Consider the following 25,879-nt stretch of genomic DNA (forward strand, 5'->3'; position numbering starts at 1 on the left):
CTGTAATACAGTTTCCAACACTCTTGGACTGTTGGTAAAAATTGACATTCACATAAATAAGCTCTAATAAAAGGCAGAATAAAGAGAGATTTTGAATAGGGTCCTCGGGTAGGAAGACAAGGAGAATCCATTCTAACTGACCGACATGAAGGAAGTCTCTCTGTTTTTTTTTTTAATTAAAGTTTATTGGGGTAAAATTATTAGTAAAGTCACATAGGTTTCAGGTGTACACTTCTGTATTACATCATCTATATATCACATTGTGTGTTTACCACCCAGAGTCAGTTCTCCTTCCATCACCATATATTTGATTCCTTTTACCCTCATCTACCACCCCTCTTCCCCCACCCCCTCTGGTAAGCACTAAACTGTTGTCTGTGTCTATGAGTTTTGTTTCTTCGTGTGTTTGTCTTGTTCATTTGTTGTTTTCAGTTTTATATACCACATATCAGTGAAAGCATATGGTCGTTGACTTTTTCCGCTTAGCATTAATAATCTCAAGATCCATCCATGTTGTCGCAAATGCCACTATTTCATCTGTTCTTATAGCAGAATAGTATTCCATTGTGTATATATATCACATCTTCTTTATCCATTCATCTATTGAAGAAACAACACTTTGGTTGTTTCCATGTCATGACCACTGTAAATAAAGCTGCAATGAACATCGGAGCCACATATATCTTTACGGATAAACGTTTTCAGATTTTTTGGATAGATAACCAGGAGAGGGATAGCTGGGTCATATGGTAATTCTATTTGTAATTTCTTGAGGAACCTCCACACTGCCTTCCATAATGGCTGCACCAGTCTGCATTCCCACCAACAGTGTATGAGGGTTCCTTTTTCTCCACAGCCTCTCCAACACTTGTTACTTTTTGTCTTGTTGATGATAGCCATTCTGACTGGCGTGAGGTGATATCTCATTGTGGTTTTGATTTGCATTTCTTTGATGATTAGTGATATTGAGCATTTTTTCACATGTCTATTAGCCATTTGTATGTCCTCTTTGGAGAAATGTCTATTCAGGTCCTCTGCCCATTTTTTAATTGGAATGTTTATGTTTTTATTGTTGTTGTTGTTGATGATGATGAGTTGCATGAGTTCCTTGCATATTTTGGATATTAGCCCCTTATTGGAGGCACGGTTTGCAAAAATCTTCTCCCATTCAGTTGGTTGCCTCTTTATTTTGTCGATGGTTTCTTTTGTTGGGCAGAAACTTTTTAGTTTGATACAGTCCCATTCGTTTATTTCAGCTTATACTTCCCTTGCATTTGAAGTCAAATTCATAAAGTCCTCTTTGAACCCAAGGCCCATAAGTTTAGTGCATATATTTTCTTCTATGCAGTTTATTGTTTCAGGTTTATTGTTTAGGTCTTTCATCCATTTTGAGTTAATTTTGGTACACTGTGACAAACAGAAGTCTAGTTTCATTCTTTTGCACATGGCTTTCCAGTTCTCCCAGCACCATTTATTGAGAGTCTGTCTTTTCTCCATTGTATGTTTTTGGCTTCTTTGTTGAAAATTATCTGTCCATATTTATGTGGGTTTATTTCTGGGTTCTCAATTCTATTCCATTTGATTGTGTGTCTGTTTTTCTTCCAATACCATACTGTTTTGATTATTGTTGCCCTGTAGTACAAGCTGAAGTCAAGGAGTGTGATACCTCCAGCATTGTTTTTCTTAGGATTGCTTTGGCTATTCGGGGTCTTTTGTGGTTCCATACAGATCTGATGATTTTTTGTTCTATTTCTTTAAAAAATGCCATTGGAGTTTTGTTGGGGATTGCATTAAATCTGTATATTGCTTTGGGTAATATGGCCATTTTAATTATGTCTATTCTTCCAATCCATAAACATGGAATGTCTTTCCGTTTCTTTGTGTCTTCTCCAATTCTTTTAAAAATGTCTTATAGTTTTCAGTGTATAGGTTTTTCACATCCTTGGTTAAGTTTATTCGTAGGTATTTAATTTCTTTTGTTGCAGTTGCCAAAGGAATTGTTTTTTATTTTATTTTTTTTCCTGAGATTTCATTGTTAGTACATAGGAATGCAATAGACTTTTGCCTGTTGATGTTGTAGCCAGCAACTTTACTGTATTAATTTATTATTTCTAATAGCTTTTTCATGGAGTCTTTAGGGTTTTCTAGATATAGCATCACATCATCTGCACAAAGTGACAATTTAACTTCTTCATTCAAAATTTGGATGCCTTTTATTTCTTTCTCTTGCCTGATTGCTCTGGTGAGGACTTTCAATACTATGTTGAAAAGCAGAGGAATTAGGGATCAGCCCTGTTGTGTTCCTGAACATAGAGCAAAGGGCTTCAGTTTTTCATCATTAATTATGATATTATCTGAGGGTCTGTCATATATGGCCTTTATTATGTTAAGGTATTTTCCTTCTATACCCATTTTATTAAGTGTTTTAATCATAAATGGATGTTCTATCTTGTCAAACGCTTTTTCTGCATCTATTGATATAAACATATTATTTTTGTCCTTTATTTTTATTTATGTGGTGTGTCACATCGATGGATTTGCGTATGTTGAACCATCCTTGTTTCCCGGGGATGAACTCCACTTGGTTGTGATGTATAATCTTTTTTATGCATTGTTGCATTAGATTCGCAAGAATTTTGTTTAAGATTTTTGCATCTGTATTCATCAGAGATATTTGTCTATAATTTTCTTTTTTTGTGTGTTATCCTTACCAGGTTTTGATATCAGGGTAATGTTGACCTCATAAAATGAGTTAGGGAGTAATTGTCTCTTCTTCAATTTTTTGGAAGAGTTTGAATAGCACAGGTATTAGATCCTCTTTGAATGTTTGGTAGAATTTACTACTGAAGCCATCTGGTCCCAGACTTTCATTTCTGGGAAGGTTTCAGGTGACTGATTCAATTTCCTTACTGTTGAGTCAGTCTACTTAGGTTTTCCAATTCTTTGTGATTCAACCTAGGAAGACTATATGTTTCTAAGAACTTGTCCATGTCTTCTAGGTTATTGACTTTGGTGGCATATAGTCCTCATGAAGGAACTTCCTGATGGGTGCTCTATTTGATCTCAATCTGATAGATCTGAAAAATTATGAGTGTTTAAAAATTTTAGATGTAGTAAGAAAGGTGCGACTAATCAAATGTCTGAAGAAAAGGAATATAAAGGTTTATGAAAACTATTTTATCTGGAAGATAACTAACTCTGGGGCTATATGGTTGAAATTATACTGGAAACTCTGTTGAGGGCTGCATTGTGAGGACCTATTTTCAGAACATAGGTGTCCTATTCTTTCTTTATAAGAATATTAACAAGCAGCTTAGTATGTTCTAATTAGCCAACAGAAAAATAAATGAGGTGTATATTATATATATGTATCATGGAATATAATGATCAAATAAATTACTTAAAACATTTTTTTTAAAAAAAGCATCGTGGGCACTGTGAAACAATGAGTGAGCTAAATTGACAATAATCTATAATTTTCTAATTCATGTATTGAAAGATCCAATTATGATTCTGTATTATTTAGTCCAATGTCTCAGACTAATGCTATCCAAAATTAATAATGTTATGATGTGGACATATATTTAGGAGTTGTTATTAGATTTTTCTTAAGTTAAGAAGTTAGTTATAGTCAAAATAAGTGATAAAAGACATCATGTAATCAACTACAGATACAGTGATGATAGATACATAGATCGTAAGATACTAAGAGCTCATAATATATACATTCACTTATATATAATGCACTGTCTTTATTTATATGGAGTATATATCTTATTTATGTCCATATCTAATCCATGTCTAAATCTGTATTCATATCCATATCCATGTCGATATTTGTCTCTATCAAAATTTTTAGGTATTTTTCCACAAATTTTACCTGAAGGTGATTTTCAATATTTATTTTTTTAAGTATAGCCAAAGTACAGTTGGCAGTATTTTTCATATGATTATATCTGACTGTAAAATCACAAAAATCCATTGATGATGTTGACAGTTTTATGGACACATATATAAATACAGCAATATTTATTGTTTTTAATCTTTGCCAGGTACAGTATCTTCCATCTGTACCCATTCAATTCTTATTAAAATGTGTAAGTAGTAATATATTCTCAGATTTTCAGTTGAGTATATTGATGTAGGAGAGGTTAAGAGACCTGCTCATGCCACCCAGGCAATAAGTGTTGGATGTGGGACTTAAGCCCAGGTCTGACTTTGGGGCCAGGCATAACTCCTAAGCAGCCAATATGTTGTCCCCAAGTGGCCATTATTATGAAAGGCTCATTGTAGGGGAAGGGTGACTGTGGATACAGTGGAGAAGGATCCCTCAGTATTCAGAGAACTTTCATTCGTGTGAGACTGAGCAGAAACCAAACTCTGAGGTCACCTTGGTTTGGGCAGGGCCAACAGTCTACTGGAATGGTGTTTCCCCTGGTCAGCTTCATTTCCCTGCCCATTCATGCTACACCTAGGTAGACGTTCATAAAAGCAAATAGCATTACTTATTGGTGCCCAACAGCTGTCCCAAAAGGACGTGAGGAGTTAGACTTACAAAAAGCACACACTTTCAGGACATGACTGCCATAATTGTCACCAGAGTAGAACTCATGCATGTGAGAATGAAATGGAAATGCTTAGTCCACCTGACATGCTTTGAGAGACCAGCTATAAGGATGTTCCATGTCTACATTGTGGACACACCTCCCCCCCCCACACACACACGCACTCAGACAGCTCTATACACTGATTGACCATGCCTCAACATGGAGGATGTCCCCTACCGGCTCCTCTGTGTGATGACAGAAGGTTGGGGAGCCTCCTACCCCAGTGGCCCGTCTTCGGTTCTCTTTATTTCTGCTGAGTGTTAAATCATGTTTCCCCATTGTTCTGCTGGGTGTGATTTTTTACAAGCACTCCAACCAATTAACAATGTGACTTTGAAGGAATCACATAAATAATCAAGCCTTCTGGTTTTAATTGTTTACATAGAAAGGTGATATTCAGGTCATACCATTTATTTACTTAGTTTTAACATACATTTTAAATAAACTTAGCATTTCTGCAAAGTATGATATAAAGTAGGTGTCAACATTTTTCCCGTAAGTAACTTACGCTAATGGAGTTGGCCCTCTAGCTTTAAATCAAAGTTAAGTACAGAAAATACAAGATCCTCTTTCAAAACATAAATCACTGGACTCAAGTATTTTATCCTCAAAGAAGGAGACTGTTTAGTTTCAGATAAATATTTTTAAATGATAGAGAATGGTACTATATTATACAAATTAAAGACAGAAATTCAGTTATGAAAATAGTAAATTGTAACTAGTACAAGAAAATAATAAGTATGATATTGTTAAGGCAATTTTATAATTCCACAAGTTTTTAGAGTGTACTAGAAAGTATAATACATAAAACAAAGACTAGGAAGTCATCAATGTGCCAAAATATTGCCCAGTGTCCCTGTAGTCCGAACTGAGTAACCAGGGTTTTACAGTTTCTTTGACTCTCTTCCCTTTAGTAAAGTATAATGAATTAGAGCAGTAGCTTAATGGACATATCTTCTCAGATAAGCTTATTCTCTATATACTGACTCTATACCCTGAAAGCAATTTTTGATGTAAATTTGAAATATTAAACGATATAGAGGGGAAATTCTGATTCACTCTGGAATTTATATCCCTCGATGTATAGGCAAAATTGTGTCTTGTATCTTAATCCATCATACAAGTATCTTTCACCTAAGGAAAAAACAATGATTGAAGTTCTAATGATTCAAAATTGAGAAAGAGTGTCTATGCCATTGACTGTACCCAAATTAGAGTTTTGCATATGAAGTGTGGTTATTTGGCAATTTGGAAATTTAAATGATCATTGGACTTCAAAATGTTCATCCTTTGGAGAACAATGTATCTTTGAGAAGACCATGGAAGCAAAAAGAAGTAAGCAGGACGAGAAAAATCAATGGCAAATGCAGAAAAAGGAGAAGAAAAGATAATAAAAGTAATATTAAACAAAATAATCTCAAATCTAGGGCTTCAAACTGTCCCAATGCAACCAAGGAAAACCTTACAATCTGGTGTAAGGGTGGAAAACACATTTCACAAGTGCATATAATCCCAAACTTGGGATAAGTCTGAGTGTTTGCTATGTCTTAGCAAGCTCATACGCAACCTCACAGATCTTTCAGGATAATGCTGAGCAATCCATCAGTGTTGGCACTGTAGTTCCCTATATTTGATATTCTTATTCTAGGAAATAATTCTGCATCACAGACTAGTTGACAGTTTATTCCATCCAATGACTTTCACTTATCTTCATCACGGAATTATTAAAACTTTGAATTATCATCCTTTATCTCAAGCTCAAATTGATTGGTTAAGCACAAAATAGGACCAGATGGCATTAAATTCAATCAAAAAGTTGTAAAGGTTTTTTTTTTTTTTTTCCCCTCTGGGGTTGGGGACAGGGAGGAAGGATTGGAAAAACTTCAGCTACTTCATCAATGGGTCCTAGACTTTATGAAGGTTTAGAAAAGATGCCGTATTATATGGTAACCTGATGTATATAGCAAATAAATTATTTTTTTCTTTAAAAATACTTAGTGAAGACTTTAAGGTAAATCTACATTTTTCTTCCATGGGAGAGCATGAAAGAAAACAACAGATCAATAATCACAAAGATAAATTATTTCTGCCGAGGACTGAGTCACAGGAAACCCATGAACTACAAATTATGTGCAGTACTGGCTCAAAGCAACCGAAACCTGCAGAACTGCACAAAAATGGTGATGTTAGGGCAGTGATAGGCAAGAAAGGACAGTGGAGGGCCCTGCAGGAGGTAGAGCCTACAAGAAGATAATGAATATTTACCCCAAGAATAAAAGAGTCTCACCATGATCAAAGACTCCCAAGGGCAGGAAACATAAGAAGGCTGGATTACTGAAAGAAGTAGCTAAACAAACTCAGAAATCGCCCAGGCAGGCCCAGAGGTAACTGAGCTCTGAAAGAACTTCTAAAGTGGAGGATAAGACTGGAAAGCATAGCTGTATCCTTTGCTAACAAACAGTCAGTGATGCACCAGGGGATTCAGGAGGGCTGGAGAGAATTAAAAAGTGAGAATTTATAAAAATACAGATACATAAACATATATGGGTGTGTATATATATACACACATATATATTTAATTTTATATACAAATTTTATATATATAAAAATTTTGTATATATATATATATATATATATATATATATATATATATATATATATATATATATAAATTGTAGCAATAAGAGTTTTTGAGCACAAAAATTGAAAGAAAAATAGTCTTGACCCTACTTCTCTTCCCCAGGACATTCTTAAAATAGTTCGTCCAAGAAAAGCCATCTCATTCAATTAGAAATAATACAATAGTTGTATATATAAAACATTAATGCAAGGTACTATGTACTCTAAGAATAGTAAGTCTCCAACGCATGAAAAAAAACAAACTAGAAAAAGTTGCTACGAAGTAGATCAAATACAGAGTGCCCAAAAAAAGTATACACATTTTAAGAAAAGAAAAAACTACTGCAATTGTAATACTCAATGTATACCAATAAAAAAAGATGAATACAAGTCACATTTGACTTCTGCAATTACAAGAGGAGCTTAAAGTGGTTACTATCAGTGTCCAGACACTTCTGATTATGGCAAACTACTGCTCGAGCAACCTTGATACAAGTAGCCACTTGTATTCATTTTTTTTGGCATCCCCAGTATATTACACAATATTGTAAAATAAATTTTTAAAATAACATAAGAAGAAACATCACAAAGCAGAAATACACAAATTCAAGGAAGATACAACTAGGTATTTGGAGGTGATCGCTAGTCAAAAATGATCAGAGACTAAAAACTGGTACTGGTAGAAAAAAATTCAGAAATAAATGACAAATTAAAATAAACTCAAGGTATTATATATGATAGAAATGTGAAAAACAAACAAAAGGAAAGAAAAATGTAGAGAAAGATTAAAAAGTACTAGAGAGAAAATGACATCATTTTAGAAGACATACAAAGATGACTATGTGTGTGTTATATAAATCAAAACAACGAACCAAAATTAATATTTAAAATATAATTCAACAATAACTTCTAAAAATAAAGCTTAGAGCTTTATTCCTGTGAAATTGACCCAAATGCAACAAAACATGTGCTAATGAAGTTACTAAAACTGATTAAATCACTAATAAAAAAATGAAAATAAGACATGTATTGCATTTATTCAGAGGTACATTAAATGACAGAAGAGTGTAAAACAACAACAAAAAAAAACAAAAAATAAAACAAGGAGAGAGATAATAAGCCAAGTGTTTTACTACTAATCAGGTTGATTATCCTTGTTTTATCTTTTTTTTCCCCTGCAGCAATTTGCTGCAGAAAAGGTTAGAGAAGATAATGTATGGTTTCATTTCTAAGTAATAAGCCTCACTTCAAAAGAACCACAGGTCTTTGAGGGCTAGCCATGGTCACCTGGGGGGACAACCCAGCCAGGCAGCTGCCAGGTCACCTCAGCAGCTCACCTGTTTCCTGGAAATCACGCATGTCCTGTTTCCTTGCCTTTTTACCAGTGACCTTTTTCCAAATATTTCAGTAAGAAATCATTTTCATGTCAGAATACAAGATTACTACATAGAATTCTGTAAGCACGGTGCTGCTCAACCCTATATTTCATGGAGTTTATACTTTAAAATGCTTCAGCTGGCAGCATCCATGCCCTGAAACTCAGAGGAAGGCTTTATTATTTTTCTCAGCCAGCATTTTTTGTCTTTTAATATTTAAAATCAAAACTACTTGTCTACTTCCTCCATATTCATTCTGTTATGCATCTGAATTAAGGAATAGTTTATATATATATATATATATATATATATATATATATATATATATATACAAAATGATTTTAATATCAGCAAGCAAATTTAAAGAGCAAAATTTCCCAGACAGTAGAAAAAAATTTTAAATAATAAAACAGATCATTCTTTTCTCCTGATTAAACTTTTAAGTATTCAGAGTCAATTAAATTCTCTACTTACCAAATTTGTTACAGTTTTCAGTTGTGTGTTCATCCAGATTAGTCTCCATGGCTCCTCAATATTGTCCGGGAGAGGTGTGTGAACATAGTATGCCCCGAGGATACCCACCAGCAGAAGCAAAATAGTCTTTTTTCCCATGACGTTTCCTTTCTGACCTTTCTACTTGGGCACCACAGCAATATGCTTTGGAATAATAGTCAGACTGAAATTTCATACCCAGTTTTTCAGCCTATAATAAACTGTTATCTAACTTCCTGAGTACAAATTTCACTGCTCAGTGTGTTATCTTTTCATTGGCTGCTCATAAATAGACAGGAAAAAAAAAAAGCACAACAAAAAAACAACTATGCAACAAACGGCACTTACTGTCTGCAAGTTTTGTCATGTTCACATTCTTACTATGTTGCTAGGAAGTCAGTAAACAAACATTTATTGAATAATTTCTAGGTACAGAATACCTTTTAAAAACAGGGCATAGAAAAATACAAGAAACACCCCAGTTTATGTTTCAAATAATGAATCTCAGAGAGAAGGAAAAGTATTTTTTAAACTAACAGCTTTTACAAATAAGGTGAATGTGCTCACTTGAATTTCATATTATGATAATATTTTGTCATGCTACAAATATCAATGAATAATACTGATTATGTTAAAATTAAACAACAATCATGGAGCTAGCTAACAGTTTTTGAGCACTTACTCTGTACCCCACACAGTGTACTAAAACAATTAAATCTTAGTTAATCCTCAATGGGGTTGTTGTCATATGAGGGAGAAATAAAGTGAGACTGAGGAAAGTTTGGAGAGTTGCACAAGCTCATTCAGTAGTATGGAGCAAAGCCAGTGCAGTCTTCCATGAGTGCTTATTAAAACTCCATTTGTCTCAGTTCTTTAATTAGTCTCAAATTTCAGATAAGAAATTTTGAAATTAAAAAGATTAAGTAATTTTTGCAGATCACACAAAACCAAGTATCAGTGTCAGAGACACTGTTCACTGAATATCCATGTGCCCATATAATTTTCAGATCCCTTCTCTTGCAGTTAAGTGAGGTTTAGGGATTCGTGCTGGCCAAAAGGCTCTGGTAGAAATCAATGTGTGTCACTTCCAGACAAAAGTAGTTAAAATCTACAAGACCTGGAAACGATCTTTTGAAATGGTGGCATCACAAAATATAGATAGTTTGGATTAAGTGACCCAAGGATTCAGTTGCTCAAACTCCATAAGAATTTTCTTGAGGAGCAAGACAATATTATGCCAAGTTTAAAGTATTGTCTGACTTAATCCTCATATCACTTTAAATATATCACTCAATCCTCATATCAACAGTGAAATGTATGAACTAATATTATGAGAGGCTATATTTCTTTCCCAAGGTCACATCATTACATATTTCCAAAGTTATCATTAAGGCCTGAGTCCTCTGGCTCTGAGGTCTTTCTTCTTAATACTCTGCAAATTAATGAGAAGTGGAAATCCAGAGGAGCTAGTAATTTCCATGTAGTGTTACTGTTTAATTTTGTTTGAACGACTGCTAGAAATGTCAGGACTTTCCTCTCTCTTTACTTACTTATATCTGTCTTTTCTCTGTAACTCTGCAATCAGCAGGTACTGACATCAGCTTTTTTCCATAGTCAGTTTCGTCTGGGAGACAGATTTATTTGGGGCATAATAAATCATTCAGGAAAGCTGAGAATATTTTGCTATATGGGCATCTGACCTAAAGTGTTACGAACACTGCAATTACTTGACAAAACATCAAGACTGTCTACTGTCCATCTTAACAGAAGGTCATATCTAAAAAGAGTTCAAATAAAACAAAATGAAATCAAAATATTAATAAGAATTAGCAAATGATGTGAATTGATTTTTTTCTTCAGAGATAGCCTTCTGTGATAATTTTATATTTCTACACTTTACATAGAAATCCTAGGAAGAACATGCTTGGTCTCCCAGACAATCACTGATTCTTAGACTTCCTCATGATCTGCTTTCTTTTCCCTTTCTGCATAAACAAGTTACATTCTCTCATAAGTCAACATTCCCCCTTGAGGTGGGAGGAAGGGCTAAAGGAATTCCTATAGATGGTTTTGAAATATTTCATGAAGCACGATAAATATAAGAACTGAATAATGTACAAATTGTAAAGGTGTGTGGCAAAGGTTACAATGAGCCACATGCTTTGGAAAGGGTGATGGTTGGTAAGTTAGAGAAAGCAACATTTCCCAGCTAAAATTCTTTTAAAATGAAGAGCACTGAAGGAGATCTAGTGAATCCTTTTTTTTTTTATTTAAGGAAAATGTGTCTGTTTAATATATAACTACTTATTCTTTCATACATCATATTCCTTCTCAGTTAATATACAACTGTGGCTGGTATTTTATTCTATTTGTTATTGATTAATGGCACTAATCTCTCTCTCTCTCTCTCTCTCTCTCTCTCTCTCTCTCTCTCTCTCTTTCTGTGTGTGTGTTTATTGTCAAGAAGTTGGATAACCATCTTCTTCTACATTGACAAGGGGATTCTTGCATGGAATGAGAGGTAGTGCAAAATGAAAACTTTCAATTTATAGCATTACTTGCTAAATACTGTATTTCACATCAACTGTTCTAACACTGATACTCTGAAAAAAAGTATGATTTTAATAAACTTTCTCAGTCAGATTCTTATTGAACATAACTGAAGTTTTTTCTGGACCAACAAACAATGAAACTTGTTTTAACCAACAGTGTACAATAATCTATATTCAATCCGGACAGGAAGTGATTCTAATAAACTGACACTGAGTGTCCATCCAAACCCTAAAAATCTCAATAAGCTTCAAACTAGACTACTTTTCCATAATTTTTATGCCCGTAGCACTATTCGTCACATGATCCATTATAGAATTCTCCTTATGATACATGCACCTAGACCCCTATATCGACCGATTCTTTAAGTACCTTCTCATATTCCTCATTACAATGCTCATCCTAGTAACCGCCAACAATCTCTTCCAGCTCTTCATCGGATGAGAGGGCGTAGGTATCATATCGTTCCTCCTCATCGGATGGTGATACAGCCTAGCAGACGCCAACACAGCAGCCCTACAGGCCATCCTATACAACCGAATCGGAGACGTTGGTTTTCTAATGGCCATGGCCTGATTCCTTTTCAACACTAACACATGGGACCTTCAACAGATCTTCTCACTCAACCTAGACAACACTAATCTCCCCTTAGCAGGGCTCGTCCTCGCCGCAACAGGAAAATCAGCCCAATTCGGCCTCCACCCATGACTGCCATCAGCCATAGAAGGCCCAACTCCCGTCTCAGCCCTACTCCACTCCAGCACAATAGTTGTAGCAGGGTTATTTCTACTCATCCGATTCTACCCCCTAATCGAAAACAACAAAACTATTCAATCCATAGTACTGTGCATAGGGGCCATCACCACCCTCTTCACAGCAATCTGCGCCCTCACCCAAAATGATATCAAAAAAATTGTAGCTTTCTCAACCTCCAGCCAACTGGGCCTAATAATAGTAACCATTGGCATCAACCAGCCCCATCTAGCATTCCTCCACATCTGCACACACGCGTTCTTTAAAGCCATGTCATTCCTATGCTCCGGCTCCATTATCCACAGCCTAGGAGATGAACAAGGCATTCGAAAAATAGGAGGCCTCTACAAAACCCTCCCCTTCACCACCGCCGCCTTAACCGTAGGCAGCCTGGCACTAACAGGAATACCTTTCCTAACGGGATTCTACTCCAAAGACCTAATCATCGAATCAGCCAACACGTCATATACCAACGCCTGAGCCCTCCTAATCACCCTAGTTGCTACCTCCCTAACAGCTGTATACAGCACCCGAATCATCTTCTTTGCACTACTAGGCCAGCCCCGATTTCCCACACTCATTCTAATCAACGAAAACAACCCCTACCTAATAAATTCCATCAAGCGCCTCCTAATCGGAAGCATCTTTGCTGGCTTCTTCATTACCAACACCATCCCCACCATAACTGTACCTCAAATAACCATGCCCTGGTACCTAAAAATAACCGCCCTAGCCATAACTATCTTAGGCTTCACCATTGCCCTAGACCTAAGCTCAGCCACACAAAACCTAAAGTTCAAACACCCCTCAGCCTCATTCAAATTCTCCAACCTACTAGGCTATTTCCCTACCGTAATACACCGCTCCATACCCCTAACAAACCTATCCCTCAGCCAAAAAAACAGCCTCCCTGCTACTAGACTTAACCTGAATAGAAAGCATCCTCCCTAAATCAATCTCTCTACTCCAAATAAAAACCTCTGCCCTAGTATCAAGCCAAAAAGGCCAAATCAAACTGTACTTCCTCTCCTTCCTCCTAACACTGACCTTAAGCCTAATCGTACTTACCCTCCATGAGTAACCTCTAAAATAACAACTACTCCCACAAGCAAGGATCACCCAGTAACAATCACCAGTCAAACCCCATAGCTATATAAAGCAGCCACACCCATCACCTCCTTACTGAACACCCCAGAATCTTCAACACTATTAATAACCCAATCCCCTATACCATTAAACTCAAACACACCTTTCAGCTCCTCACTATTTAACACACATAAAATAAATACAACCTCAACAACCAAGCCAGAGACAAAAGCCCCCAACACAACCTTATTAGAGACCCACACCTCAGGATACTGCTCCGTAGCCATAGCAGTAGTATAACCAAACACCACCAACATTCCCCCCAAATAAATCAAAAACACCATTAGCCCTAAAAAAGACCCACCAAAACTTATCACAATGCCACACCCAACCCCTCCACTCACAATTAACCCAACCCCTCCATAAATAGGCGACGGCTTAGAAGAAAAACCAACAAAACTAACAACAAAAATGGTACTTAAAATGAATACAATATATGTCATCATTATTCTCACATGGAATCTAACCACGACTAATGACATGAAAAATCACCGTTGTATTTCAACTATAAGAACAGTAATGACCAACATTCGCAAGTCTCACCCACTATTCAAAATCATCAACGACTCATTCGTTGACCTACCCGCCCCATCAAGTACCTCTTCCTGATGAAACTTCGGATCCCTCCTGGGAGTCTGCCTAGCCGTCCAAATTCTCACAGGACTTTTCCTGGCAATACACTACACATCAGACACCGCCACGGCCTTCTACTCCGTAACCCACATTTGCCGAGACGTCAACTACGGCTGAGTCCTGCGCTATCTCCATGCCAACGGAGCCTCCATATTCTTTATCTGTCTGTTCCTACACGTAGGACGAGGAATCTACTACGGCTCCTATACATTCTCAGAAACATGAAACATCGGAATCATCCTCCTCTTCGCCGTCATAGCCACAGCATTCATAGGCTACGTACTTCCATGAGGCCAAATATCCTTCTGAGGGGCAACAGTCATCACAAACCTTCTCTCAGCCATCCCATACGTCGGAATAACCCTAGTTGAATGAGTCTGAGGTGGGTTCTCAGTTGATAAAGCCACGCTCACCCGATTCTTCGCCCTGCACTTCCTACTACCCTTCATTATCGCAGCCATAGTCATAGTCCATCTACTCTTCCTCCATGAAACAGGATAAAACAATTCAACCGGAATCCCATCAGACGCAGACATAATCCCATTCCACCCCTACTACACCATTAAAGATATCCTAGGCCTCGTACTAATACTCATAGCATTACTGTCCCTAGTCCTATTTGCCCCCGATCTACTAGGCGACCCAGACAACTACACTCCAGCCAACCCACTAAATACCCCACCCCACATTAAACCAGAGTGGTACTTTCTATTTGCCTACGCAATCCTCCGTTCAATCCCAAATAAACTTGGTGGAGTTGTAGCCCTAGTCCTATCCATCCTTATCCTAGCTGCCATCCCACTGCTCCACACATCAAAACAACCCAGCATGGCATTCCGACCCTTAAGCCAGTGCCTATTCTGACTCCTAGTAGCGGACCTCCTTACACTAACCTAAATCGGAGGCCAACCTGTCGAACACCCATTCATCATCATCGGACAGCTAACCTCCATCCTATACTTCCTAATTATCCTTGTCCTAATACCACTTGCAAGCATCGCAGAAAACCATCTATTGAAATGAAGAGTCTCTGTAGTATATCACATTACCCTGGTCTTGTAAACCAGAAAAGGGGAACAACACTCCCCCATAGACTCAAGGAAGAAACTCCAAGTTCCACCATCAGCACCCAAAGCTGAAATTCTACTTAAACTATTCCTTGGACCCATATATGAATGGAATCACACCAACTTACTGTAACACCCCAGTATCAACCCACCACCACCTACACCCTATGTACTTCGTGCATTAGGTTAATTAGACCATACATTATATAGTACATACTATGTATAATCATACATTAAATTATTTACCCCATGCATATAAGCAAGTACAGTATAACTAAAACATTACATAAGACATTAATTGAAGTCGTACATAAGATCATTAACATACATGAATATCCATGACCAAAGTTAATGCTTGATTTTACATAGTACATATAATGATTGATCGTACATACCCCATTAAGTCAAATCAATTCCAGACAACACGCATATCACCTCCAATGGGTTATCTCTCGACTACCAACTCACGTGAAACCAGCAACCCTTGCGAGAAGGATCCCTCTTCTCGCCCCGGGCCCATAAACCGCGGGGGTTTCTAGGAATGGGGAGTAAACGACATCTGGTTCTTTCTTCAGGGCCATCTCACCTAAAATCGCCTATTCTTTCCTCTTAAATAAGACATCTCGATGGATTAATGACTAATCAGCCCATGCCGACACATAACTGTGGTGTCATGCCTTTGGTATCTTTAATTTTTGGGGGTATGCTTGGACTCACCGTCAGAGGCCTTAACACAGTCAAATAACTTGTAGCTGAGCTTAAATCGAACCATGCTCGGGACCGGCATCAAAATCAAAGGGTGAATGAAGTTAATGGTACAGGACATAGAAATTGGTCTAACATGAACGGAACAGCTCAACAGACAAACCAAGATGCAACTACTGGATTCAACCCTAACGGGGTATTATTCAGTCAATGGTTACAGGACATAACAATGTGTACGCAGCGTGTACGCAGCGTGTACGCAGCGTGTACGCAGCGTGTACGCAGCGTGTACGCAGCGTGTACGCAGCGTGTACGCAGCGTGTACGCAGCGTGTACGCAGCGTGTACGCAGCGTGTACGCAGCGTGTACGCAGCGTGTACGCAGCGTGTACGCAGCGTGTACGCAGCGTGTACGCAGCGTGTACGCAGCGTGTACGCAGCGTGTACGCAGCGTGTACGCAGCGTGTACGCAGCGTGTACGCAGCGTGTACGCAGCGTGTACGCAGCGTGTACGCAGCGTGTACGCAGCGTGTACGCAGCGTGTACGCAGCGTGTACGCAGCGTGTACGCAGCGTGTACGCAGCGTGTACGCAGCGTGTACGCAGCGTGTACGCAGCGTGTACGCAGCGTGTACGCAGCGTGTACGCAGCGTGTACGCAGCGTGTACGCAGCGTGTACGCAGCGTGTACGCAGCGTGTACGCAGCGTGTACGCAGCGTGTACGCAGCGTGTACGCAGCGTGTACGCAGCGTGTACGCAGCGTGTACGCAGCGTGTACGCAGCGTGTACGCAGCGTGTACGCAGCGTGTACGCAGCGTGTACGCAGCGTGTACGCAGCGTGTACGCAGCGTGTACGCAGCGTGTACGCAGCGTGTACGCAGCGTGTACGCAGCGTGTACGCAGCGTGTACGCAGCGTGTACGCAGCGTGTACGCAGCGTGTACGCAGCGTGTACGCAGCGTGTACGCAGCGTGTACGCAGCGTGTACGCAGCGTGTACGCAGCGTGTACGCAGCGTGTACGCAGCGTGTACGCAGCGTGTACGCAGCGTGTACGCACGCACCCACCCATACTAAGTAGATAGGCTCACCAAACCCCCCCACCCCCCGTTAAATCCTAGTATCATATGTGACTATTAATGCCTTGCCAAACCCCCAAAACAAGAACAAGTGCACAACTGACACAACCGAGACTAAACCTCTATTAATAATCAGATGACTATCAATAAACTTACAAATCCCAGCGATCTAACGTAACTTTTTCCCCCACTTGATACAAACCTGCTACTTTAATGATTTAATTTTCCTTAGACAGCCATCCCCCTAGATCTGAAACCCACCCCCCACCAATCCAAACATAACTATAAATTTTAATGCCCACTTCAAACCAAATCCCCCTTGTTAATGTAGCTTAACCAACCAAAGCAAGGCACTGAAAATGCCTAGATGAGTACTAGTACTCCATAAACACATAGGCTTGGTCCTCGCCTTTCTGTTAGTTCTAGGTAAAACTACACATGCAAGTATCCACACCCCAGTGAGAATGCCCTCTAAATCACACCTGATTAAAAGGAGCGGGCATCAAGCACACTACAAAGTAGCTCATAACGCCTTGCTTAACCACACCCCCACGGGAAACAGCAGTGATAAAAATTAAGCCATGAACGAAAGTTTGACTAAGTTATACCTATTCCTAGGGTTGGTAAATTTCGTGCCAGCCACCGCAGTCACACGATTAACCCAAATTAACAGAAATACGGCATAAAGCGTGTTTAAGAGTACAAAAAATAAAGTTAAATTCTAGCTAAGCCGTAAAAAGCCCTAGCTAAAATAAAAATAAACTACGAAAGTGACTTTACGAATTCTGAACACAGGATAGCTAAGACCCAAACTGGGATTAGATACCCCACTATGCTTAGCCCTAAACCTAAACAATCAACACAACAACATTGTTCGCCAGAGTACTACTAGCAATAGCTTAAAACTCAAAGGACTTGGCGGTGCTTTATACCCCTCTAGAGGAGCCTGTCCTATAATCGATAAACCCCGATAGACCTCACCAGCCCTTGCCAATTCAGCCTATATACCGCCATCCTCAGCAAACCCTAAAAAGGAACTGTAGTAAGCATAAACATAAGGCATAAAAACGTTAGGTCAAGGTGTAGCCCATGAGCTGGGAAGAGATGGGCTACATTTTCTTATCAAAGAACACTTAAAATCACATACGAAAGCTCCCATGAAACGGAGGGCAGAAGGTGGATTTAGTAGTAAACCGAGAACAAAGAGCTTGGTTGAATTAGGCCATGAAGCACGCACACACCGCCCGTCACCTTCCTCAAATATAAGGGTACCGCCCACCCAAACCTATTATCACGTACCCGTAACATGAGAGGAGATAAGTCGTAACAAGGTAAGCGTACTGGAAAGTGCGCTTGGATATATCAAAGTGTAGCTTAAACCAAAGCACCTGGCTTACACCCAGGAGACTTCACGCACAATGAACACTTTGAACAAGTACTAGCCCAACCACAACTTAGCTCAACCCCCACAATTAACTAAACCAAAACATTTACTTCCGTGATAGTATAGGAGATAGAAAACTCACTTGGCGCTATAGAGAAAGTACCGCAAGGGAACGATGAAAGATAACTAAAAGTACAAAACAGCAAAGCTTACCCCTTTTACCTTTTGCATAATGATTTAACTAGAACAAACTAGCAAAGAGATCTTAAGTTAGTTACCCCAAAACCAGACGAGCTACCTACAAACAGCTTCACAGAGCAAATCCGTCTATGTGGCAAAATAGTGGGAAGATTTGTAGTTAGAGGTGAAAAGCCTACCGAGCCTGGTGATAGCTGGTAGTCCAGGACAGAATATCAGTTCGAATTTAAACCTTACCTGAAAAAATCAACAATTCCAATGTAGGTTTAAATACTAGTCTAAAGGGGTACAGCCCTCTAGACACAGGATACAACCTTTATTAGAGAGTAAGCCATGACCAATACCATAGTTGGCCTAAAAGCAGCCACCAATTAAGAAAGCGTTAAAGCTCAACAAACCCACAACCTTAATTCCTAAAACAACAAGCTAACTCCTAATGCACACAACTGGACTATTCTATTATCAAATAGAAGCAACACTGTTAATATGAGTAACAAGAATTAATTCTCCTAGCACAAGCCTATATCAGAACGGATACTCCACTGATAGTTAACAACAAACACACGCACAGCCTAAAGCCAAGACCAAACCATAAATAAATTGTTAACCCAACACAGGAGTGCATTAAGGAAAGATTAAAAGAAGTAAAAGGAACTCGGCAAACACAAACCCTGCCTGTTTACCAAAAACATCACCTCTAGCATCTTAAGTATTAGAGGCACTGCCTGCCCAGTGACATCTGTTCAACGGCAGCGGTATCCTGACCGTGCAAAGGTAGCATAATCACTTGTTCCCTAAATAGGGACTTGTATGAATGGCCACACGAGGGTTTTACTGTCTCTTACTTCCAATCAGTGAAATTGACCTTCCCGTGAAGAGGCGGGAATACTATAACAAGACGAGAAGACCCTATGGAGCTTTAATTAACTAATCCAATAAAGAAAAACTACCTCCCACCCAGGACCCAACTCCCCTTTATCATGGATTAGCAATTTAGGTTGGGGTGACCTCGGAGTACAAAAAAACCTCCGAGTGATTAAAATCTAGACTAACCAGTCAAAACACAACATCACTTATTGATCCAAAATTTGATCAACGGAACAAGTTACCCTAGGGATAACAGCGCAATCCTTTTTAAGAGTTCATATCAACAATTAGGGTTTACGACCTCGATGTTGGATCAGGACATCCTAATGGTGCAGCCGCTATTAACAGTTCGTTTGTTCAACGATTAAAGTCCTACGTGATCTGAGTTCAGACCGGAGTAATCCAGGTCGGTTTCTATCTGTTCTAGGCCTCTCCCAGTACGAAAGGACAAGAGAAGCAAGGCCCACTTTACTAAAGCGCCTTCAAGCTAATAGATGATTTAATCTTAATCTAGTAACCACAAATAACCCTGCCCAAGAAACAGGGCCCGTTAGAGTGGCAGAGCCCGGTAATTGCATAAAACTTAAACTTTTATAGCCAGAGGTTCAACTCCTCTCTCTAACAACATGTTCATAATTAACCTCCTGCTGCTAATCGTCCCCATCCTCCTAGCCGTAGCATTCCTCACCCTCATTGAACGAAAAGTACTGGGTTATATGCAATTCCGCAAAGGGCCAAACGTCGTAGGCCCCTACGGACTCCTCCAACCAATTGCCAACGCCGTCAAACTATTCACCAAAGAACCCCTACGCCCCCTAACATCATCAGTCTCTATATTCATTATCGCACCAGTCCTAGCCCTCACCCTAGCCCTAACAATATGAACCCCCCTTCCCATACCATACCCACTAATCAACCTCAACTTAGGAGTTCTGTTTATACTAGCTATATCAAGCCTAGCCATCTACTCTATCCTATGATCTGGCTGAGCCTCAAACTCCAAATACGCCCTGATCGGAGCAGTAGCACAAACAATCTCTTACGAGGTTACCCTTGCAATCATCTTACTATCTGTACTTCTACTAAGCGGATCCTTCTCACTATCGACCCTAATTATCACACAAGAACACATAAGATTAATTTTCCCATCATGACCCCTAGCTATAATATGATTCATCTCTACCCTAGCAGAAACTAACCGAGCCCCATTCGACCTAACAGAGGGCGAATCTGAACTTGTTTCTGGGTTCAACGTAGAATATGCCGGAGGCCCCTTCGCTCTCTTTTTCCTAGCCGAATTCGCCAACATCATCATAATAAACATCTTCACAACCACTCTCTTCCTGGGAGCATACCACAACCCAATCATGCCAGAACTCTACACTACCAATTTCGTACTCAAATCCCTACTCCTCACTATCTCCTTCCTATGAGTCCGAGCATCATACCCACGATTCCGATACGACCAACTAATGCACCTCTTATGAAAAAACTTCCTACCCCTAACCCTAGTGCTATGCATATGACACGTAGCAATACCTGTAATCACAGCTGGCATCCCCCCACAAACATAAGAAATATGTCTGACAAAAGAGTTACTTTGATAGAGTAAACCATAGGGGTTCAAGCCCCCTTATTTCTAGAACTACAGGAATTGAACCTGCTCCTAAGACTTCAAAAATCTTCGTGCTACCGTATTACACCACATTCTACAGTAAGGTCAGCTAAGTAAGCTATCGGGCCCATACCCCGAAAATGTTGGTTCATATCCTTCCCGTACTAATAAACCCACTCATCTTCGCTACAATCTCACTCACCATTATCCTAGGAACCCTTATCGTGATAACAAGCTCACACTGATTACTTGTCTGAATCGGCTTCGAAATGAACATACTGGCCATTATTCCTATGATAATAAAACGATCTAACCCCCGATCCACAGAAGCTTCCACCAAGTACTTCCTCACACAAGCAACCACATCCATGCTACTCATACTAGCTATCATTATTAACCTCCTTCACTCCGGCCAATGAACCGTCACAAACATCCTTAGCCCAACAGCCTCCGCTATCATAACCCTAGCCCTCACCATAAAACTAGGCCTATCCCCATTCCACTTCTGAGTCCCCGAAGTAACACAAGGCATTCCCCTATCATCAGGCCTCATCCTCCTCACATGACAAAAACTAGCCCCCTTATCAATCCTTTACCAAATCTCACACTCAATCAACCTGGATATCTTACTCACCATATCTATCCTGTCTATCCTAGTCGGAGGATGAGGAGGACTTAACCAGACCCAACTACGAAAAATCCTGGCATACTCCTCAATCACCCACATGGGCTGAATGACAGCCATCATAGCCTACAACCCCACCATAGCACTACTCAACCTAATCCTATATATTCTAATAACAACCACAACCTTTATATTATTCATGACCAACTCATCAACCACCACACTATCCCTATCACACCTCTGAAACAAAATACCCGTATTAACAGCATCCATCCTAGCAATCATACTATCACTAGGAGGCCTCCCCCCACTATCAGGGTTTCTACCCAAATGAATAATTATCCAAGAACTGACAAAGAACGACAGCATTATCCTCCCAACCCTAATAGCCATCACCGCCCTACTCAACCTATACTTCTACATACGACTAACCTACACCACATCCCTAACAATGTTCCCATCCACCAACAACATAAAAATCAAATGACAATTCGAGAACACAAAATGAACAACCCTCCTAAACCCAATAATCATTTTATCCACCCTAACACTTCCCCTAGCCCCAGTACTATGGACACTAAACTAGGAATTTAGGTTAGACACAGACCGAGAGCCTTCAAAGCCCTAAGCAAAGCCCTAAGCAAATGAACGTACGTTTAATTCCTGTTGATAAGGACTGCAAGACTTTATCTTACATCAACTGAATGCAAATCAATCACTTTAATTAAGCTAAGCCCTTCTAGACTGGTGGGCTTGTATCCCACGAAATTTTAGTTAACAGCTAAATACCCTAATCAACTGGCTTCAATCTACTTCTCCCGCTGCGTAGAAAGAAAAGGCGGGAGAAGCCCCGGCAGGATTGAAGCTGCTTCTTTGAATTTGCAATTCAATATGTGGTATACACTACGAGACTTGGTAAAAAGGGGACTTAAACCCCTGTACTTAGGTTTACAGCCCAATGCCTACTCGGCCATTTTACCTATGTTCATTAACCGCTGACTCTTTTCAACAAATCACAAAGACATCGGCACCCTATACCTACTGTTTGGTGCCTGAGCAGGAATAGTGGGCACCGCCCTAAGCCTGCTAATCCGAGCTGAGTTAGGCCAGCCAGGCGCCCTCTTAGGAGACGACCAAATCTACAACGTAATCGTCACCGCCCATGCATTCGTAATAATTTTCTTTATAGTAATGCCCATTATGATTGGGGGCTTTGGCAACTGACTAGTCCCTCTAATAATTGGTGCCCCAGACATAGCATTCCCACGTAGAAACAACATAAGCTTTTGACTCCTACCCCCTTCCTTCCTACGTCTATTGGCATCATCTATAGTCGAGGCTGGCGCCGGAACCGGCTGAACTGTTTACCCTCCTCTAGCGGGAAACTTAGCCCATGCAGGAGCTTCTGTAGACCTAGCCATGTTCTCCCTCCACTTAGCAGGGGTCTCCTCTATCTTAGGGGCAATTAACTTCATCACTACAATTATTAACATAAACCCCCCCCCCCCCCCGCCCTCTCCCAATACCAGACGCCGCTCTTCGTGTGATCTGTCCTAATTCCAGCTGTACTCCTTCTACTATCTCTTCCTGTCCTAGCTGCCGGAATTACCATACTACTAACCGACCGCAACCTAAACACTACTTTCTTTGACCCCGCAGTAGGAGGAGACCCCATCCTGTATCAACACCTGTTCTGATTCTTCGGCCACCCTGAAGTCTATATTCTTATCCTGCCTGGATTTGGAATCATCTCCCACATTGTCACCTACTACTCAGGTAAGAAAGAACCCTTCGGGTATATAGGCATGGTCTGAGCTATAATGTCAATCGGTTTTCTTGGCTTCATTGTATGGGCCCACCATATGTTCACAGTCGGACTAGATGTCGACACACGAGCTTACTTTACTTCAGCCACTATAATTATCGCTATTCCTACCGGAGTAAATGTCTTTAGTTGACTAGCAACCCTGCACGGAGGAAACATTAAGTGATCACCTGCCATACTATGAGCCCTTGACTTCATTTTCCTGTTCACCGTAGGGGGTCTGCCCTTAGTGCTAAGAATCACTACTTTATATTGTCCTACCTCTATAGAAACACTCTTACTTAAACAGTCCTAACTTTCATAAAGCAGAAATAGGATTGTGAAGTCCTCGCTCCAGTTGATGAAGGTGAAAATCTAGATAAGTGATTGGGAAACAAAGTTGTGTAATCGTATCAGTCAAATATTTAAAACTCAGAACATGTTAATCCCAAAAGAGAAGTTTTAAAAGTCTTCCTTAAACTTGTCAAGGTAGTTTGGACACCAAGAAAATAGAAGTCCTCAAGCTAGGGGGATCTCTTGTTTCCTAATCACCTAAAGTACCTTGACTAAGACAAGAGGAGTGGACTAAGTAACTAACTCATGAACTACTGACTTATAATGTGCTGTTTCAAGTCTGAAATTGATCAGGCAAACTGGTACTTTGTCCTGAAACTTTGAGTTGCTTCAGTCTCCGGTCTCCTCATAGTCTCTCAAATCAGTGGGACCACTTGCTACTGCCTGGGTTTCCCTCTTTACTCCAAAGCCAAGTAGCTCTCTCAAGGGAGTCAGCTGGGACAAGTATAGTGCCCACCCTCTTCGTTTATTGTCCCTCAGGGATCACTCACTGTCCTTCATTTCCTGATCTCCAGTTTCTGTTGGGTGAAGTTTTATTATTATTTTTTTTAATAAGTGTTTCTGGCACTTGTGTAAATCCAGTCCCTCTACTGTCATCGCAAGAATTTATGAAACTTATTTTATAGCCCACAATATGGCTGACATTGGACAATTACCTACATATAATTGAATGGAATGTGTATCCTGGGGTGGTCCACTGGAGTCTTTCCTAAATGTCATTTAGATCCAAGTGGTTGATTGTACTTCAAGTCTTCTGTGCCATTCCTCAGTTTTTGTTTAATTGTTCAATCAAATACTTAGAAAAGAGTGTTGAAATTTCCACCTATAATTTTAAATTTGTCTATTACAATATTTAGTTTTATTGGCTTTGCTTCCTCTATTCAGAAGCTCTGCTAAGTAAAGAAATAATTATGATTATTGTGTACTCTTAAGAAATGAATTCTTTTATCATTACAAAATGTCTTTTTTGTAGCTCTGATAATTTTTCTTAATGTGATTGTCAATCTAGTTCTCTTTTATTGTTTCATTAGTGTTGCCACCCTTATACAACCATCTGTGTCTTTACATTTAAAATATTTTTTTCTTGCAAATAGTCTATAATTATGTCTTGTTTCTCATTTTAAATGTAATTTAATAATATCTGCTTAATTAATTAATTAATTAATTATTTTTTATTATATTAGTTTCAGGTGTACAAAACACACAATGATTAGACCCCTCACAAAGTTATAACCCCCCGACCACCACAGTATACTACACTCTGACATCGAATATAGCTGTTGCAATACCATTAACTATGAGGTCTGACAATTAAGTTTGCAAACTGTTGCAACAATGTTGTTAACCTTTTTTGATATCAAAGGGATGATTCATTATGAATTTGTATCAACTGGACAGTTAGCCAAGTTTACTATTTGGAAGTGCTGAAAAAGCTGTGTGAAAAAATTAGACCAAAACCCTGAACTTTTCACCAACAATTCATGGCCCTTGCATCACATCATTGCACCAGCTCACACGGCACTGTCTGTGAGGGATTTTTTAGTCAGTAAACAAATAACTGTATTGGAACACCCACCCTACTCACGTATATGTATATATATAAATACACGTACATATACCATGTTTCCCCGAAAATAAGACCTAGCTGAACAATCAGCTCTAATGCGTCTTTCAGAGCAAAAATTAATATAAACCAGGTTTTATTTCACTATAATATAAGACTGGGTCTTATGCAATATAATATAATATAAGATCGGGTCTTACATTAATTTTTGCTCCAAAAGACACATTAGAGCTGATTGTCTGGCTAGGTCTTGTTATTGGGGAAACAGGGTAATATATATACAGAGGGTGCCAAAACAATGTATATGCATTGTAAGAAAGGAAAAAACTATTAAAATTGTAATACTCGATATATACCGGTAACAAAAGATGAATACAAGTCACGTTTAACTTCTGCAATTACACGAGGTGTTCAGAGTGGTTGCCATGAGCATAATTTTAATATTG

General features: G+C 39.3%; 1 protein-coding gene and 1 pseudogene across 2 annotated transcripts in view; one reads left to right on the forward strand and one right to left on the reverse strand.

The window, feature by feature from the left end:
- Nucleotides 1-9,345, reverse strand: part of LOC117034926 (arylacetamide deacetylase) — a 32,458-nt gene extending 23,113 nt beyond the window's left edge. Inside the window, exon 1 of one of the 2 annotated variants that reach the window (XM_033128412.1) lies at nucleotides 9,077-9,345. In XM_033128412.1, coding sequence (XP_032984303.1) covers nucleotides 9,077-9,214 — 138 coding nt within the window. In that variant the 5' untranslated portion in view covers nucleotides 9,215-9,345. The remainder of the gene's footprint in view (nucleotides 1-9,076) is intronic. The other variant, XM_033128421.1, reaches the window with a different exon arrangement.
- A 10,191-nt stretch (nucleotides 9,346-19,536) lies between these two features.
- LOC117034737 (NADH-ubiquinone oxidoreductase chain 1-like) lies at nucleotides 19,537-22,203 on the forward strand (annotated as a pseudogene).
- The last annotated feature ends 3,676 nt before the right edge of the window (nucleotides 22,204-25,879 follow it).

This window comes from Rhinolophus ferrumequinum, chromosome 2 (assembly GCF_004115265.2).
Source record: "Rhinolophus ferrumequinum isolate MPI-CBG mRhiFer1 chromosome 2, mRhiFer1_v1.p, whole genome shotgun sequence".
In the NCBI taxonomy this organism is placed as follows: domain Eukaryota; kingdom Metazoa; phylum Chordata; class Mammalia; order Chiroptera; family Rhinolophidae; genus Rhinolophus; species Rhinolophus ferrumequinum.